General features: G+C 42.0%; 1 protein-coding gene and 6 non-coding genes across 8 annotated transcripts in view; all 7 read left to right on the top strand.

Annotated features, from left to right (window-relative positions):
* Positions 1–18,804, top strand: part of LOC139533587 (transmembrane protein 19-like) — a 28,827-nt gene extending 10,023 nt beyond the window's left edge. For both annotated transcript variants that reach the window (XM_071331736.1, XM_071331735.1), the window contains exons 4-8: positions 1,313–1,450; positions 2,970–3,046; positions 3,169–3,346; positions 16,160–16,369; positions 18,372–18,804. In XM_071331736.1, coding sequence (XP_071187837.1) covers positions 1,313–1,450; positions 2,970–3,046; positions 3,169–3,346; positions 16,160–16,369; positions 18,372–18,532 — 764 coding nt within the window. In that variant the 3' untranslated portion in view covers positions 18,533–18,804. The remainder of the gene's footprint in view (positions 1–1,312; positions 1,451–2,969; positions 3,047–3,168; positions 3,347–16,159; positions 16,370–18,371) is intronic.
* trnak-cuu (transfer RNA lysine (anticodon CUU)) lies at positions 6,170–6,242 on the top strand. Its single transcript has one exon. It is a non-coding gene; the product is annotated as a tRNA-Lys (tRNA).
* trnak-cuu (transfer RNA lysine (anticodon CUU)) lies at positions 12,993–13,065 on the top strand. Its single transcript has one exon. It is a non-coding gene; the product is annotated as a tRNA-Lys (tRNA).
* Positions 13,625–13,697, top strand: trnak-cuu (transfer RNA lysine (anticodon CUU)). The gene has a single exon. It is a non-coding gene; the product is annotated as a tRNA-Lys (tRNA).
* On the top strand, positions 14,581–14,653 carry trnak-cuu (transfer RNA lysine (anticodon CUU)). Its single transcript has one exon. It is a non-coding gene; the product is annotated as a tRNA-Lys (tRNA).
* Positions 15,028–15,100, top strand: trnak-cuu (transfer RNA lysine (anticodon CUU)). Its single transcript has one exon. It is a non-coding gene; the product is annotated as a tRNA-Lys (tRNA).
* On the top strand, positions 15,903–15,975 carry trnak-cuu (transfer RNA lysine (anticodon CUU)). Its single transcript has one exon. It is a non-coding gene; the product is annotated as a tRNA-Lys (tRNA).
* Positions 18,805–19,323: the final 519 nt, after the last annotated feature.

The following is a 19,323-nucleotide window of genomic DNA, read 5'->3' as shown; positions in this document are numbered from 1 at the left end:
TCATTCTAAGATGCATTCCACACAGTTCCAGCAGCCCCAGGCGTACGCGTGTGAGGAGAGTGGTTGCTCCTGACGCCAGTCACACATTAGCCAGGCCATCAGCAGTCCTCGTGATGTAGTGATCTGGATCTGGGAGGAATTAATTAGTCACCATTGTTTTAATCAGGGTCTGGGCTGAGTCACATTATTCAACTGACTGAAGCAGTCTATTCATGTACTAATTGGTACATTCCACAGCAGAATAGCCCAGAAATATTTTTGGTATAGCAGATTGTTCTGGCAATTCTCACATAGAATCTGTGAGGAAGGTCATTTTGACATTTGTATCACAAACTATTTTTGAGAAAATCATGAGGGAATTGTTCATTTTAGGCTCTTTTTAAAGCTATACATGCCTCCTGTAAGACCCTATGACCCTTACCTTACATGATACAGACAACATCTTGGAGTCAATATACTCATTATAGTGTCCTCTCAAATATGGAGTACATCTAGATTCAGAAATAAGTGTTACCACATTTACTTTACCCAACATAACAAAAAATATGAATATTAATTCAACAATATACTCTTCAAAGATGTCAAATTTCAGATTGGATTCTCTGGTACTTTAAGATATAACCCATTTTATACATAGAAATGTACATTATAGGTCATTAACCAATCACATGATTGCACATTCAGCAAATCACCAGCAGAGGGAGTTCTTTTTGAATCCATTTTCCCATTCACTGTGTTAGTGGTGTTCATAAAATGTACCATAACTTAAATTATCAGAGAGCCCACTCTGGTAATGTGATGTATTTGTAGAGTATATTGTTCCAAACAATGTCTTAAAATGAACTAAATAAAAAATAAAGAAAAAATTCAGAAATTTATATGAATATTTAATGTTTAATAAATGAATGTTAAAAAAATAAAAAAATGTATTTCATAATCAAGACATACTCCATATGGTACACTATAAGGAGTATATTGACGACAAGATGTCTGTATCGTGTACAGATCATAAGGTCTTACAGGAGGCATATATACAGTAGGTCTAAAAAGGGCATAAAATGGCCACTTTCATCAGGATTTTCTCAAACATTATACGGCGAGAGTAGATGTTCTGATAAGGTAGTTAGACCTAGTTTGTAACCTGGTCCCAGATCTGTTAGAGCCAGCTCCTGTGGCTGTTGTTATGTCAAACAAACACGTGGTCGTAACAACGGCCAAAAGAGTTGGCTATAAACAAGTACAAACAGATCTGGGATCAGGCACGTGTGTTAGAGTTGCATTGTTTTCATGCTCTTGTTCCCTGTCCCTACAGCCCTGCTGGTCGGCTTCATCCTCACCATGGCCAACATGAGTTTCTTCTCCGCCCTGCTGGCTTTCTTCATCACCTCCTCCAAGCTGACACGCTGGAAAGAAGAGGTCAAGAAGAAGCTAGACTCTGACTATAAAGAAGGTAACGAGTTACAGCAGCTAGGGACCAGCAGCTAGACTCTGACTATAAACAAGGTAACGAGTTACAGCAGCTAGACCAGTAGCTAGACTCTGACTATAAAGAAGGTAACGAGTTACAGCAGCAAGGGACCAGCAGCTAGACTCTGACTATAAAGAAGGTAACGAGTTATAGCAGCTAGACCAGTAGCTAGACCAGTAGCTAGACTAGCAGCTAGACTAGTAGCTAGACTAGCAGCTAGACTAGCAGCTAGACCAGTAGCTAGACCAGTAGCTAGACCAGTAGCTAGACCAGTAGCTAGACCAGCAGCTAGACTCTGACTATAAAGAAGGTAACGAGTTACAGTAGCTAGGCCAGCAGCTAGACCAGCAGCTAGACCAGTAGCTAGACCAGCAGCTAGACTAGCAGCTAGACTCTGACTATAAAGAAGGTAACGAGTTACAGCAGCTAGGCCTGCAGCTAGGCCTGCAGCTAGGCCTGCAGCTAGGCCAGCAGCTAGGCCAGCAGCTAGACCAGCAGCTAGGCCAGCAGCTAGGCCAGCAGCTAGGCCAGCAGCTAGGCCAGCAGCTAGGCCAGCAGCTAGGCCAGCAGCTAGACCAGTAGCTAGACCAGTAGCTAGACCAGCAACTAGACCAGCAGCTAGACCAGCAGCTAGGCCAGCAGCTAGACTCTGACTATAAAGAAGGTAACGAGTTACAGCAGCTAGACCAGCTGCTAGACCAGCAGCTAGACCAGCAGCTAGACCAGTAGCTAGACCAGCAGCTAGACCAGTAGCTAGACCAGCAGCTAGACTCTGACTATAAAGAAGGTAACGAGTTACAGCAGCTAGGCCAGCAGCTAGGCCAGCAGCTAGACCAGCAGCTAGACCAGCAGCTAGACCAGCAGCTAGACCAGCAGCTAGACCAGCAGCTAGGCCAGTAGCTAGACCAGTAGCTAGACTAGCAGCTAGGCCAGTAGCTAGACCAGTAGCTAGACCAGCAGCTAGACTCTGACTATAAAGAAGGTAACGAGTTACAGCAGCTAGACCAGCAGCTAGGCCAGCAGCTAGGCGAGCAGCTAGAACAGCAGCTAGACCAGTAGCTAGACCAGCAGCTAGGCCAGCAGCTAGGCCCGCAGCTAGGCCCGCAGCTAGCAGCCCGCAGCTAGGCCAGCAGCTAGACCAGCAGCTAGACCAGCAACTAGGCCAGCAACTAGGCCAGCAGCTAGGCCAGTAGCTAGGCTAGCAGCTAGGCCAGCAGCTAGACTAAATGACTCTCTAGAGACATTCAGTCCACACCCCAGTCAGGCCACACTCCAGTAAGCAACAGCCTGCTACTGGATGGCTTAGTCTGCCTCAGTCAGTGATATGTGTTTTTTTAAACATACAAACACCTGCGTAAGTCATTTGATCTTAAAGGGATAGTTCACCTTTTTTGAAGTGTAGCTTATTTAACAAAGAAACCCACCCCCAGGGAAGTCAAAAGGAAGTGAAACATTTTGGAGGTGAACTATCATTTTAACGTGTGTCCCCTTTGCCCTCCAGGTGGTCAGAGGAACTGGATACAGGTGTTCTGTAACGGTGGTGTCCCTACAGAGCTGGCCCTGCTATATATGATCGAGGTCAATCAATCAATTCATTATATATTTGAATACATATAACAGCTGCCTCAGCCAAGTGAGCCAACCTTACATCTATCACTCATCTGAGGTTATTTCCATTGTGTGGTCCTGGTTCTAATCAGGTGGGTCCAGGGGAGATGCCGGTGGACTTTGGGAAGCAGTACTCAGCCTCCTGGATGTGTCTGTCTCTGCTGGGGGCCTTGGCTTGCTCTACGGGGGACACCTGGGCATCAGAGGTGGGGCCCGTCCTCAGTCAGACCAAACCCCGCCTCATCACCTCCTGGAGAGAGGTCCCTACAGGTACACACTCACCTGGGCATCAGAGGTGAGGCCCTTCCTCAGTCAGACCAAACCCAGGGTCATCACCTACGTAAAGGGCCATAGAGTGTGTGTGTGTACACTACCATTCAAAAGTTTGGGGTCACTTAGAAATGTCCTTGTTAAAAAAAAAAGAAAAAAAGAAATGGTCCATTTAAAATAACATCAAATTGATCAGAAATACAGTGTAGACATTGTTAATGTTGTAAATTACTATTGTAGCTGGAAACGGCTGATTTAAAAATATATATATAATAATAATCATAATGGAATATCTACATAGGCGTACATAGGCCCATTATCAGCAACCATCACTCCTGTGTTCCAATGGCACGTTGTGTTAGTGAATCCAAGTTTATAATTTTAAAAGGCTAATTGATCATTAGAAAACTATTTTGCAATTATGTTAGCACAGCTGAAAACTGTTGTGCTGATTTTAAAGAAGCAATACAACTGGCCTTCTTTAGACTAGTTGAGTATCTGGAGCATCAGCATTTGTGGATTTGATTAAGGACTCAAAATGGCCAGAAACAAAGACCTTTCTTCTGAAACTCTTCATTCTATTCTTGTTCTGAGAAATTAAGGCTATTGCATGTGAGAAATTGCCAACAAACGGAAGATCTCGTACAACGCTGTGTACTCCTCCCTTCACAGAGCAGCGCAAACTGGCTCTAACCAGAATAGAAAGAGGAGTGGGAGGCCCCGGTGCACAACTGAGCAAGAGGACAAGTACATTAGTGTGTCTAGTTTGAGAAACGGACGCCTCACAAGTCCTCAACTGGCAGCTTCATTAAATAGTACCTGCAAAACACCAGTCTCAACGTCAACAGTGAAGAGGCAACCCCGGGATGCTGGCCTTCTAGGCAGAGTTGCAAAGAAAAAGCCATATCTCAGACTGGCCAAAGAAATAAAAGATTAAGATGGGCAAAATAACACAATCTTATTCTTTTATTTCTTTGGCCAGTCTGAGATACGCCTATGTAGATATTCCATTAAAAATCAGCCGTTTCCAGCAACAATAGTCATTTACAACATTAACGATGTCTACACTGTATTTCTGATCAATTTTATGTTATTTTAATGGACAATTTTTTTTTGCTTTTCTTTCAAAAACAAGGACCTTTCTAAGTGACCCCAAACTTTTGAAAGGTAGTGTATGTATGTATGTATGTATGAATGCCAGTCAAAAATGTGGACACCTACTCATTCCAGGGTTTTCTTTATTTTTACTGTTTTCTACAATTTAGAATAAGTGAAGACAAACTATGAAATAACACACAAGGAATCATGTGGTGTTAAACAAATGAAAATATATTTTAGATTTTAGATTCTTCAAAGTAGCCACACTTTGCTTTGATGACAGCTTTGCACATTCTTGGCATTCTCTCAACCAGCTCCATGAGGTAGTCACCTGGAATGCATTTCAATTACCAGGTGTCCCTTGTTAATTTGTGGAATTTCTTTCCTTCTTAATGCGTTTGAGCCAATCAGTTGTGTTGTGAAAAGGAAGATAGCCCTAGTATACAGAAGATAGTCCTATTTGATATAAGACCAAGTCCATATTATGGCAGGAACAGCTCAAATAAGCGAAGAGAAACAACAGTCCATCATTACTTTAAGACATGAAGGTCAGTCAATTCTTGAAAATGTCAAGAGTTGGAAAGTTTCTTCAAGTGCAGTCGCAAAAACCATCAAGCGTTATGATGAAACTGGGTCTCATGAGGACCGCCACAGGAAAGGAAGATCCAGAGTTACCTCTGCTGCAGAGGATAAGTTCATTAGTTACCAGCCTCAGATTGCAGCCCAAATAAATGCTTCACAGAGTTCAAATAACAGACACATCTCAACATCAACTGTTCAGAGGAGACTGTGTGAATCAGGCCTTCATGGTTGAATTGCTGCAAAGAAACCACTACTAAAGGACACCAATAAGAAGAAGAGACTTGCTTGGGCCAAGAAATACGATCAATGGACATTAGACCGGTCGAAATCTGTTCTTTGGTCTAAAGAGTCCAAATTTAAGATGTTTGGTTCCAACCGCCGTGTCTTTGTGAGACGCAGAGTAGGTGAACAGATGATCTTTGTATCTGTGGTTCCCACCGTGAAGCATGGAGGAGGTGGTGTGGGGGTGCTTTGCTATTTATTTGGAATTCAAGGCACACATAACCAGCATGGCTACCACAGCATTCTGCAGCGATACGCCATCCCATCTGGTTTGCGCTTAGTGGGACTAACATTTTGTTTTTCAACAGGATAATGAGCCAAAACACACTTCCAGGCTGTGTAAGGGCTTTTTGACCAAGAAGGAGAGTGATGGAGTGCTGCATCAGATGACCTTGCCTCCACAATCATCTGACCTCAACCCAAATGAGATGGTTTGGGATGAGTTGGACCGCAGAGTGGAAAAGGAAAAAGAGTGGAATAGCAGCCAACAAGTGCTCAGCATATGTGGGAACTCCTTCAAGACTGTTGGAAAATCATTCCTCATGAAGCTGGTTGAGAGAATGCCAAGAGTGTGCAAAGCTTTCAAAGCAAATGGTGGCTGCTTTGAAGAATATAAAATATACTACATGATTCCATATGTGTTATTTCAGAATTTGTCTTCACTATTGTTTTACAATGTAGAGTAGGTAAAAAATGTAAAGTAGTAAAAAATGAAGAAAAACCTTGGAATGAGTAGGTGTCAACTTTTGACTGGTACTGATATAGAGAGAGAGAGTTCAGACCTGGTGAGGTCTGTCAGTGGGCAGGGTTGGGTCACGCCCTGTGAGGTCTGTATGTGGGTGGTGTTATATAGTGATGCAAGCCCGGCTAGCTCAGTCGGTAGAGCATGAGACTCTTAATCTCAGGGTCGTGGGTTCGAGCCCCACGTTGGGTGCTGACCTTTTGATTTGAAAGCCTTTCTTCTGATAAATGTGTAATCAAATCAAATTTTATTTGTGTATATATGTACATACATATATATTATGATACACAGTACCAGTCAAAAGTTGACTCACCTACTCATTCAAGGGTTTATTTTTAATACATTTGGAACAATTTCTACATACCTGTTTTCACTTTGTCATTATGGGGTGTTGTGAGTAGATTGCTGAGGATTTTTTATTTAATCCAATTTAGAATAACGCTGTAACGTAACAAAATGTGTAAAAAACCAATGGGTCTGAATACTTTTTGAAGTCACTTGTATATAAGTAACGAGTAACGACTAAACTAATGTTTATAATGGTGTTATTGTGCTCTGTAATGGTGCGTTGTCGTATCACAAGTGAAAGTTCAGGGTATAGGACAGGATCAAAGGTCATGTCATGCTGCCATGAGGCTTGTTAACAGGAAGTTAAAGGATTTATGCATATTCAGGCTACGTCTGGCAGGCTCTGTCTCTCTACAGGGGGGATCATGAGACCTTTTGGACCATGGCTTTCAGCCCCACACTGAGTCCAGATGGCACAAATACCCTGGTCAAAAGTACTGCACTATATAGGGAATAGGGTGCCATTTGAGTTGCAGACTGTATGTAGAAAGAAGGTAATTATGTTTGAGAGTTGTTACTATATGTTACTGTCTCTAGACTAGACTAGTCATTTACTAACCTGGTCTAACAGTTATTTCATGTTGGTGTGTTATTTACCAACCTGGTCTGACAGTTATTACATGTTGGTGTGTTATTTACCAACCTGGTCTGACAGTTATTACATGTTGGTGTGTTATTTACCAACCTGGTCTAACAGTTATTACATGTTGGGCTGGTGTGTTATTTACCAACCTGGTCTGACAGTTATTACATGTTGGGTTGGTGTGTTATTTACCAACCTGGTCTGACAGTTATTACATGTTGGGCTGATGTGTTATTTACCAACCTGATCTGACAGTTATTACATGTTGGTGTGTTATTTACCAACCTGATCTGACAGTTATTACATGTTGGTGTGTTATTTACCAACCTGGTCTGACAGTTATTACATGTTGGGCTGGTGTGTTATTTACCAACCTGATCTGACAGTTATTACATGTTGGTGTGTTATTTACCAACCTGGTCTAACAGTTATTACATGTTGGGCTGGTGTGTTATTTACTAACCTGGTCTAACAGTTATTACATGTTGGGCTGGTGTGTTATTTACCAATCTGGTCTGACAGTTATTACATGTTGGGCTGGTGTGTTATTTACCAACCTGGTCTAACAGTTATTACATGTTGGGCTGGTGTGTTATTTACCAACCTCGTCTAACAGTTATTACATGTTGGGCTGGTGTGTTATTTACCAATCTGGTCTGACAGTTATTACATGTTGGGCTGGTGTGTTATTTACCAACCTGGTCTGACAGTTATTACATGTTGGGCTGGTGTGTTATTTACCAACCTGGTCTGACAGTTATTACATGTTGGGCTGGTGTGTTATTTACCAATCTGGTCTAACAGTTATTACATGTTGGGCTGGTGTGTTATTTACCAACCTGGTCTGACAGTTATTACATGTTGGTGTGTTATTTACCAATCTGGTCTGACAGTTATTACATGTTGGGCTGGTGTGTTATTTACCAACCTGGTCTGACAGTTATTACATGTTGGGCTGGTGTGTTATTTACCAACCTGGTCTGACAGTTATTACATGTTGGTGTGTTATTTACCAACCTGGTCTGACAGTTATTACATGTTGGTGTGTTATTTACCAACCTGGTCTGACAGTTATTACATGTTGGGCTGGTGTGTTATTTACCAACCTGGTCTAACAGTTATTTCATGTTGGGCTGGTGTGTTATTTACCAACCTGGTCTAACAGTTATTACATGTTGGGCTGGTGTGTTATTTACCAACCTGATCTAACAGTTATTTCATGTTGGGCTGGTGTGTTATTTACCAACCTGGTCTGACAGTTATTACATGTTGGTGTGTTATTTACCAACCTGGTCTGACAGTTATTACATGTTGGGCTGGTGTGTTATTACCAACCTGGTCTAACAGTTATTACATGTTGGTGTGTTATTTACCAACCTGGTCTGACAGTAAATACATGTTGGGCTGGTGTGTTATTTACCAACCTGGTCTGACAGTTATTACATGTTGGTGTGTTATTTACCAGCCTGGTCTAACAGTTATTACATGTTGGTGTGTTATTTACCAACCTGGTCTGACAGTTATTACATGTTGGGCTGGTGTGTCATTTACCAACCTGGTCTAACAGTTATTACATGTTGGTGTGTTATTTACCAACCTGGTCTGACAGTTATTACATGTTGGTGTGTTATTTACCAACCTGGTCTGACAGTTATTACATGTTGGGCTGGTGTGTTATTTACCAACCTGGTCTGACAGTTATTACATGTTGGTGTGTTATTTACCAACCTGGTCTAACAGTTATTACATGTTGGGCTGGTGTGTTATTTACCAACCTGGTCTAACAGTTATTACATGTTGGGCTGGTGTGTTATTTACCAACCTGGTCTAACAGTTATTACATGTTGGGCTGGTGTGTTATTTACCAACCTGGTCTGACAGTTATTACATGTTGGGCTGGTGTGTTATTTACCAACCTGGTCTAACAGTTATTACATGTTGGTGTGTTATTTACCAACCTGGTCTGACAGTTATTACATGTTGGTGTGTTATTTACCAACCTGGTCTGACAGTTATTACATGTTGGGCTGGTGTGTTATTTACCAACCTGGTCTGACAGTTATTACATGTTGGGCTGGTGTGTTATTTACCAACCTGGTCTAACAGTTATTACATGTTGGTGTGTTATTTACCAACCTGGTCTGACAGTTATTACATGTTGGTGTGTTATTTACCAACCTGGTCTGACAGTTATTACATGTTGGTGTGTTATTTACCAACCTGGTCTAACAGTTATTACATGTTGGGCTGGTGTGTTATTTACCAACCTGGTCTGACAGTTATTACATGTTGGTGTGTTATTTACCAACCTGGTCTGACAGTTATTACATGTTGGTGTGTTATTTACCAACCTGGTCTGACAGTTATTACATGTTGGTGTGTTATTTACCAACCTGGTCTAACAGTTATTACATGTTGGGCTGGTGTGTTATTTACCAACCTGGTCTGACAGTTATTACATGTTGGTGTGTTATTTACCAACCTGGTCTGACAGTTATTACATGTTGGTGTGTTATTTACCAACCTGGTCTGACAGTTATTACATGTTGGTGTGTTATTTACCAACCTGGTCTAACAGTTATTACATGTTGGGCTGGTGTGTTATTTACCAACCTGGTCTGACAGTTATTACATGTTGGGCTGGTGTGTTATTTACCAATCTGGTCTGACAGTTATTACATGTTGGTGTGTTATTTACCAACCTGGTCTAACAGTTATTACATGTTGGGCTGGTGTGTTATTTACCAACCTGGTCTGACAGTTATTACATGTTGGGCTGGTGTGTTATTTACCAATCTGGTCTGACAGTTATTACATGTTGGGCTGATGTGTTATTTACCAACCTGATCTGACAGTTATTACATGTTGGTGTGTTATTTACCAACCTGGTCTGACAGTTATTACATGTTGGTGTGTTATTTACCAACCTGATCTGACAGTTATTACATGTTGGTGTGTTATTTACCAACCTGATCTGACAGTTATTACATGTTGGGCTGGTGTGTTATTTACTAACCTGGTCTAACAGTTATTACATGTTGGGCTGGTGTGTTATTTACCAACCTGGTCTAACAGTTATTACATGTTGGGCTGGTGTGTTATTTACCAACCTGGTCTAACAGTTATTACATGTTGGGCTGGTGTGTTATTTACCAATCTGGTCTGACAGTTATTACATGTTGGGCTGGTGTGTTATTTACCAATCTGGTCTGACAGTTATTACATGTTGGGCTGGTGTGTTATTTACCAACCTGGTCTGACAGTTATTACATGTTGGGCTGGTGTGTTATTTACCAACCTGGTCTGACAGTTATTACATGTTGGGCTGGTGTGTTATTTACCAACCTGGTCTGACAGTTATTACATGTTGGTGTGTTATTTACCAACCTGGTCTGACAGTTATTACATGTTGGTGTGTTATTTACCAACCTGGTCTGACAGTTATTACATGTTGGTGTGTTATTTACCAACCTGGTCTAACAGTTATTTCATGTTGGGCTGGTGTGTTATTTACCAACCTGGTCTAACAGTTATTACATGTTGGGCTGGTGTGTTATTTACCAACCTGATCTAACAGTTATTTCATGTTGGGCTGGTGTGTTATTTACCAACCTGGTCTGACAGTTATTACATGTTGGTGTGTTATTTACCAACCTGGTCTGACAGTTATTACATGTTGGGCTGGTGTGTTATTACCAACCTGGTCTAACAGTTATTACATGTTGGTGTGTTATTTACCAACCTGGTCTGACAGTAAATACATGTTGGGCTGGTGTGTCATTTACCAACCTGGTCTAACAGTTATTACATGTTGGTGTGTTATTTACCAACCTGGTCTGACAGTTATTACATGTTGGTGTGTTATTTACCAACCTGGTCTGACAGTTATTACATGTTGGGCTGGTGTGTCATTTACCAACCTGGTCTGACAGTTATTACATGTTGGGCTGGTGTGTTATTTACCAACCTGGTCTAACAGTTATTACATGTTGGGCTGGTGTGTTATTTACCAACCTGGTCTGACAGTTATTACATGTTGGGCTGGTGTGTTATTTACCAACCTGGTCTAACAGTTATTACATGTTGGGCTGGTGTGTTATTTACCAACCTGGTCTAACAGTTATTACATGTTGGGCTGGTGTGTTATTTACCAACCTGGTCTGACAGTTATTACATGTTGGGCTGGTGTGTTATTTACCAACCTGGTCTAACAGTTATTACATGTTGGGCTGGTGTGTTATTTACCAACCTGGTCTGACAGTTATTACATGTTGGGCTGGTGTGTTATTTACCAACCTGGTCTAACAGTTATTACATGTTGGTGTGTTATTTACCAACCTGGTCTGACAGTTATTACATGTTGGTGTGTTATTTACCAACCTGGTCTGACAGTTATTACATGTTGGGCTGGTGTGTTATTTACCAACCTGGTCTGACAGTTATTACATGTTGGTGTGTTATTTACCAACCTGGTCTGACAGTTATTACATGTTGGTGTGTTATTTACCAACCTGGTCTAACAGTTATTACATGTTGGTGTGTTATTTACCAACCTGGTCTGACAGTTATTACATGTTGGTGTGTTATTTACCAACCTGGTCTGACAGTTATTACATGTTGGTGTGTTATTTACCAACCTGGTCTGACAGTTATTACATGTTGGGCTGGTGTGTTATTTACCAACCTGGTCTAACAGTTATTACATGTTGGTGTGTTATTTACCAACCTGGTCTGACAGTTATTACATGTTGGTGTGTTATTTACCAACCTGGTCTGACAGTTATTACATGTTGGTGTGTTATTTACCAACCTGGTCTAACAGTTATTACATGTTGGGCTGGTGTGTTATTTACCAACCTGGTCTGACAGTTATTACATGTTGGGCTGGTGTGTTATTTACCAACCTGGTCTGACAGTTATTACATGTTGGGCTGGTGTGTTATTTACCAACCTGGTCTGACAGTTATTACATGTTGGGCTGGTGTGTTATTTACCAACCTGGTCTAACAGTTATTACATGTTGGTGTGTTATTTACCAACCTGGTCTGACAGTTATTACATGTTGGTGTGTTATTTACCAACCTGGTCTGACAGTTATTACATGTTGGTGTGTTATTTACCAACCTGGTCTAACAGTTATTACATGTTGGGCTGGTGTGTTATTTACCAACCTGGTCTGACAGTTATTACATGTTGGTGTGTTATTTACCAACCTGGTCTGACAGTTATTACATGTTGGTGTGTTATTTACCAACCTGGTCTGACAGTTATTACATGTTGGTGTGTTATTTACCAACCTGGTCTGACAGTTATTACATGTTGGTGTGTTATTTACCAACCTGGTCTGACAGTTATTACATGTTGGTGTGTTATTTACCAACCTGGTCTAACAGTTATTACATGTTGGTGTGTTATTTACCAACCTGGTCTGACAGTTATTACATGTTGGTGTGTTATTTACCAACCTGGTCTGACAGTTATTACATGTTGGGCTGGTGTGTTATTTACCAACCTGGTCTGACAGTTATTACATGTTGGTGTGTTATTTACCAACCTGGTCTGACAGTTATTACATGTTGGGCTGGTGTGTTATTTACCAACCTGGTCTGACAGTTATTACATGTTGGGCTGGTGTGTTATTTACCAACCTGGTCTGACAGTTATTACATGTTGGGCTGGTGTGTTATTTACCAACCTGGTCTGACAGTTATTACATGTTGGGCTGGTGTGTTATTTACCAACCTGGTCTGACAGTTATTACATGTTGGGCTGGTGTGTTATTTACCAACCTGATCTAACAGTTATTACATGTTGGTGTGTTATTTCCCAACCTGGTCTGACAGTTATTACATGTTGGTGTGTTATTTACCAACCTGGTCTGACAGTTATTACATGTTGGGTTGGTGTGTTAATTACCAACCTGGTCTGACAGTTATTACATGTTGGTGTGTTATTTACCAACCTGGTCTGACAGTTGTGTTATTTTGGGATGTTGTGGGTTGTATCTCCAAGCCCGGCTAGCTCAGTCGGTAGAGCATGAGACTCTTAATCTCAGGGTCGTGGGTTCGAGCCCCACGTTGGGCGATGACCTTTTGTTTTGGATACCATTGATCCTCAGAGGCTCAGGGACAGTTTCCTGGACACAGATTATAGTCCTCGACTGAAAAGCACTACCTATGAACAATATCAAATGGGCATGCTTTTTAGACTAGGACTTAATGGGTGTCTGGGAAACCAGCCTTAGGGGTATAGTGGTTAATACACATGCTACATAAATGACCAGTAGTTGTTGGCTGTGTAGCTTCATCACCCGAGGGATAAGTACTAGGGTGATGAAATAGAGGACTGGTAAAATCCACGAGGCAGGGTTGGTTCACGCCCTGTGAGCTCTGTCAGTAGGCAGGGTTGGTTCAGACCCTGTGAGGTCTGTCAATGGGCAGGGTTGGTTCAGACCCTGTAAGGTCTGTCAATGGGCAGGGTTGGGTCACGCCCTGTGAGGTCTGTCAGTGGGCAGGGTTGGGTCACGCCCTGTGAGGTCTGTCAATGGGCAGGGTTGGGTCACGCCCTGTGAGGTCTGTCAGTGGGCAGGGTTGGTTCAGACCCTGTGAGGGCTGTATGTGGGGGGTGTTATATAGTGATGCAAGCCCGGCTAGCTCAGTCGGTAGAGCATGAGACTCTTAATCTCAGGGTCGTGGGTTCGAGCCCCACGTTGGGCGCTGACCTTTTGATTTGAAATCCTTTCTTCTGATAAATGTGTGAGCAAATCAAATTTTATTTGTGTATATACATACATACATATATATTATGATACACAGTACCAGTCAAAAGTTGACTCACCTACTCTGTCAAGGGTTTATTTTTAATACATTTGGAACAATTTCTACATACCTGTTTTCACTTTGTCATTATGGGGTGTTGTGAGTAGATTGCTGAGGATTTTTTATTTAATCCATTTTAGAATAACGCTGTAACGTAACAAAATGTGGAAAAAACTGAGGGGTCTGAAATCTTTTTGAAGGCACTTGTATATAAGTAACGAGTAATAACTAAACTAATGTTTATAATGGTGTTATTATGCTCTGTAATTGTGCTTTGCCCTATCACAGGTGAAAGTTCAGGGTATAGGACAGGATCAGAGGTCATGTCATGCTGCCATGAGGCTTGTTAACAGGAAGTTAAAGGATTTATGCATATTCAGGCTACGTCTGGCAGGCTCTGTCTCTACAGGGGGGATCATGAGACCTTTTAGACCATGGCTTTCAGCCCCACACTGAGTCCAGATGGCACAAATACCCTGGTCAAAAGTAGTACACTATATAGGGAATAGGGTGCCATTTGAGTTGCAGACTGTATGTAGAAAGAAGGTAATTATGTTTGAGAGTTGTTACTGTCTTTAGACTAGTCATTTACCAACCTGCTCTGAGAGTTATTACATGTTGGTGTGTTATTTACCGACCTGGTCTGACAGTTATTACATGTTGGTCTGGTGTGTTATTTACCAACCTGGTCTGACAGTTATTACATGTTGGTCTGGTGTGTTATTTACCAACCTGGTCTGACAGTTGTGTTATTTTGGGATGTTGTGGATTGTGTCTCCAAGCCCGGCTAGCTCAGTCGGTAGAGCATGAGACTCTTAATCTCAGGGTCGTGGGTTCGAGCCCCACGTTGGGCGCTGACCTTTTGATTGGGATACCATTGATCCTCAGAGGCTTGGGGCCAGTTTCCTGGATACAGATTATAGTCCTCGACTGAAAAGCACTACCTATGAACAATATCAAATGGACATGTTTTTTAGACTAGGACTTAATGGGTATCTGGGAAACCAGCCATAGATGTATAGTGGTTAATACACATGCAACATAAATGACCAGTATTTGTTGACTGTGTAGCTTCATCACCCGAGGGATAAGTACTAGGGTGATGAAATAGAGGACTGGTGAAATCCAAGAGGCAGGGTTGGTTCACGCCCTGTGAGGTCAGTCAGTGGGCAGGGTTGGTTCAGACCCTGTGAGGTCTGTATGTGGGTGGTGTCATATAGTGATGCAAGCCCGGCTAGCTCAGTCGGTAGAGCATGAGACTCTTAATCTCAGGGTCGTGGGTTCGAGCCCCACGTTGGGCGCTGACCTTTTGTTTTGGATACCATTGATCCTCAGAGGCTTGGGGCCAGTTTCCTAGACACAGATTATAGTCCTCGACTGAAAAGCACTACGAACAATATCAAATGGGCATGCTTTTTAGACTAGGACTTAATGGGTGTCTGGGAAACCAGCCTTAGGGGTATAGTGGTTAATACACATGCAACATAAATGACCAGTATTTGTTGACTGTGTAGCTTCATCACCCGAGGGATAAGTACTTGGGTGATGAAATAGAGGACTGGTGAAGTCCAAGAGGCAGGGTTGGTTCACACCCTGTGATCAAATCAAATTTTATTCGTCACATGCTCCGAATACAACAGGTACATTCAAATGCTTACTGACAAGGTCTTAACCAACAATGCAGTTCAAGAAATAGAGTTAAGAATATATTTAACTCAATAAATAAAAAATAAAATAAAAAGTAACCTTAAAGAACAATAAGGAGGCTATATACAGGGACACCAGTTAGTCAGACACGAGAGGCTTGGTTGGAAAGAAAGTCAATAATCTGTTGACTGACTGTTCAGTCAACAACTTTACACATTGAGTAAGAGGATCAAAGACTGGGTGAAATGTGAAAGGGGACAGGGTTGGAGGCAGTTAATTGAAATGTAATGTAAATAATGTCTATCTATTGACAGTGCGTCTCTACTAACAACTATTCACAGTGTTGCGTAAGAAGAGCCTGACAGTAACTGACTGTGGCAGGTGATGTGAAAACTAGGAAGGGGCGGGGTTCATTTTGACATGCCTATGTGCGGGGGAATTCCAGTTTTCCCTGAGGCCCGGCTAGCTCAGTCGGTAGAGCATGAGACTCTTAATCTCAGGGTCGTGGGTTCGAGCCCCACGTTGGGCGGCAGTGTTTTGTGTTGAGTGCTAGCCTCTGAGACAGACTTTGACACAGTTTCAAAGTAGATACAGTCATCACTTACTGTAAATAGTGTAGTCTTTCTGCATCCTGTTCCTAACAATGCTCCTCCCCATGAGACTAGTGAAACATGTTGTAAAGGGTGTTAACTGTTCAACTCTTCTTTTCACAGGGACCAATGGAGGAGTGACCCCAGTGGGTCTACTGGCTAGCTTCCTGGGGGGCCTGGCAGTGGGCGTGGCTTACTATATCTCTCAGATCCTATTGGTCCGTGACCTTCACCTGGCTGATCCCCAGTGGCCAATCATAGTCTATGGAGCCATGGCTGGCCTAATTGGGTCCATGTTGGACTCTGTCCTGGGAGCACACTGGCAGTACTCAGGTGGGTCTGTCAACGATGAGTTATTCATGTGTTATTATCAGGGATTAGTTATGTTATTATCAGGGATTAGTTATTAATGTGTTATTATCAGGGATTAGTTATTATCAGGGATTAGTTATGTTATCATCAGGGATTAGTTATGTTATCATCAGGGATTAGTTAATGTTATCATCAGGGATTAGTTAATATTATCATCAGGGATTAGTTAATGTTATCATCAGGGATCAGATATTCACGTTATCATCAGGGAAAAGTATACATAGCTAACTCAAGATATAGATTAATATATACAGTGCATTCAGACCCCTGAATATATACAGTGCATTCAGACCCCTGAAGATATAACAGTGCATTCAGACCCCTGAATATATACAGTGCATTCAGACCCCTGAATATATATGCGGTGCATTCAGACCCCTGAAGATATACAGTGCATTCAGACCCCTGAAGATATACAGTGCATTCAGACCCCTGAAGATATAACAGTGCATTCAGACCCCTGAAGATATACAGTGCATTCAGACCCCTGAAGATATACAGTGCATTCAGACCCCTTGACTTTTTCCACATTTTATGTTACAACCTTATTCTAATTTTTACATTTAAAACAAAAAGTCGCTCAATGCCCCATAATGACAAAGCAAAAACTGTTTTTTAGAAATTTGAATACATAAGTATTCAGACCCTTTATTCAGTACTTTGAAGCACCTTTGGCAGTGATTGCAGCCTCGAGTCTTCTTGGGTATGACGCTACAAGCTTGGCACACCTGTATTTGGGAATGTTTCTCTCATTCTTCTCTGCAGATCCTCTCAAGCTCTGCCAGGTTGAATGGGGAGTGTCGCTGCACAGCTATTTTTTAGGTCTCCAGAGATGTTCGATCAGGTTCAAGTCCGGGGTCTGGCTAGGCCACTAAAGGACATTCAGAGACTTTTCCCGAAGCCACTCCTGCGTTGTCTTGGCTGTGTGCTTAGGGTCGTTGTACTGTTGGAAGGTGAACCTTTGCCCCAGTCTGAGGTCCTGAGTGCTCTGGAGCAGGTTTTCAACAAGGATCTCTCTGTACTTAACTCCGTTCATCTTTCCCTCGATCCTGACTAGTCTTCCAGTCCCTGCCACTGAAAAACATCCCCACATCATGATTCTGCCGCCACCATCCTTCACTGTAGGGATGGTGGCAGGTTTCCTCCAGACGTAACGCTTGGCATTCAAGCCAAAGAGTTCAATCTTGGTTTCATCAGACCAGAGAATCTTGTTTCTCATGGTCTAAGAGTCTTTTAAGTGCCTTTTGGCAAACTCCAAACTCTTGGTGACCTTCAATGCTGCAGACAGTTTTTGGTACCCTTCCCCAGATCTGTGCCTTGACACAATCTTGTCTCTGAGCTCTACGGCTATGACCTTGTGAGCGCTGCGGACAATTCCTTCGACCTCATGGCTTGGTTTTTGCTCTGACATGAATTGTCAACTGTGGGACCTTTATATAGACAGGTGTGTGCCTTTCCAAATCATGTCCAATCAATTGAATTTACCACAGGTGGACTCCAATAAAGTCGTAGAAACATGTCAAGGTTGATTAATGGAAACAGGATGCAACCGAGCTCAATTTCGAGTCTCAAAGCAAAGGGTCTGTATACTTATGTAAATAAGGTATTTGTTTATTTTTTTATACATTTGCAAAAATTCTAAAAACCTGTTTTCACTTTGTCGTTATGGGATATTGTGTGTAAATTGAGTTGTTTTCTTCTTCATTGAATACATTTTAGAATAAGGCTGTAACAAAATGTGGGAAAAGTCAAGGGGTCTGAATAATTTCTGAATGCACTGTATATGTTATTCATTTATTTTTATTTTTTCATGTTGAATTGACCCCTTTTTAAAAAAATATATATTTATAGATGTTTGATATCCATGTATTAGCAGGTTCTTGAAGTGTCTTTCTTGAATTTTAAAATTAATTAAAAATGTCTGCTCCACTCTTACACATGTATGATGTCCCTTCTTCCCCAGGTTACGACGAAAGCCTCGGAAAGGTTGTTAACTATGCGTCTGTGACAACTAAGCGGATATGTGGGAAGCCTATCCTGGACAACAATGGCGTTAACCTCTTCTCTTCCATCATAGTAGCTCTGGTTCTTCCTGGTGTTGCATGGAGCTTCTGGCCTCACTAGGGAAGGAACTCTTTACGTTTCCCTGATTTCTGTTTTGTCAACAATTTTTTTTTTTTGCAAAAAAATGTTTTGCTTGTTGTATTGAAGTCGTGCCACTACTGTTTTATACTTTACCTAGTATGGTGTAGCTTGCTGTCTAAGGAAATAGAGTTACCATGCTATAACTAACCTCACAACTCTGTGTTTGTCTCCATGGTAATACATTTGTTGACCTTAGTTTAATCATCTAGATTTCAGTTGTTTACTAAAATGCATTAAGTGCATGGACTATAGGAGAGTCGTTTTTTTCTGTTTGATTGATTGAATATTTTGCTAAACTTGTTGTAATACTCTTGAGTAGGCCTACACCCTACACTCTACACCCTACACAAGGGAAGGGGTGAGAGAAGCCTACACCCTACACTAGAGAAAGGGTGAGAGAAGGGAAGGGGTGAGAGAAGCCTACACTAGGGATGGGGAAGGGGTGAGAAGCCTACACCCTACACTAGAGAAAGGGTGAGAGAAGGGAAGGGGTGAGAGAAGCCTACACTAGGGATGGGGAAGGGGTGAGAGAAGCCTACACCCTACCCTAGGGATGGGGAAGGGGTGAGAGAAGCCTACACCCTACACTAGAGAAGGGATGGGGAAGGGGTGAGAGAAGCCTACACCCTACACTAGAGAAGGGAAGGGGTGATAGAAGACTACAACCTACACTAGAGAAGGGAAGGGGTGAGAGAAGCCTACACCCTACACTAGAGAAGGGAAGGGGTGAGAGAAGCCTACACCCTACACTAGAGAAGGGATGGGGTGAG

Source organism: Salvelinus alpinus, chromosome 11 (assembly GCF_045679555.1).
Source record: "Salvelinus alpinus chromosome 11, SLU_Salpinus.1, whole genome shotgun sequence".
In the NCBI taxonomy this organism is placed as follows: Eukaryota; Metazoa; Chordata; class Actinopteri; order Salmoniformes; family Salmonidae; genus Salvelinus; species Salvelinus alpinus.
This window is presented reverse-complemented; position numbering and strand designations above follow the sequence as displayed.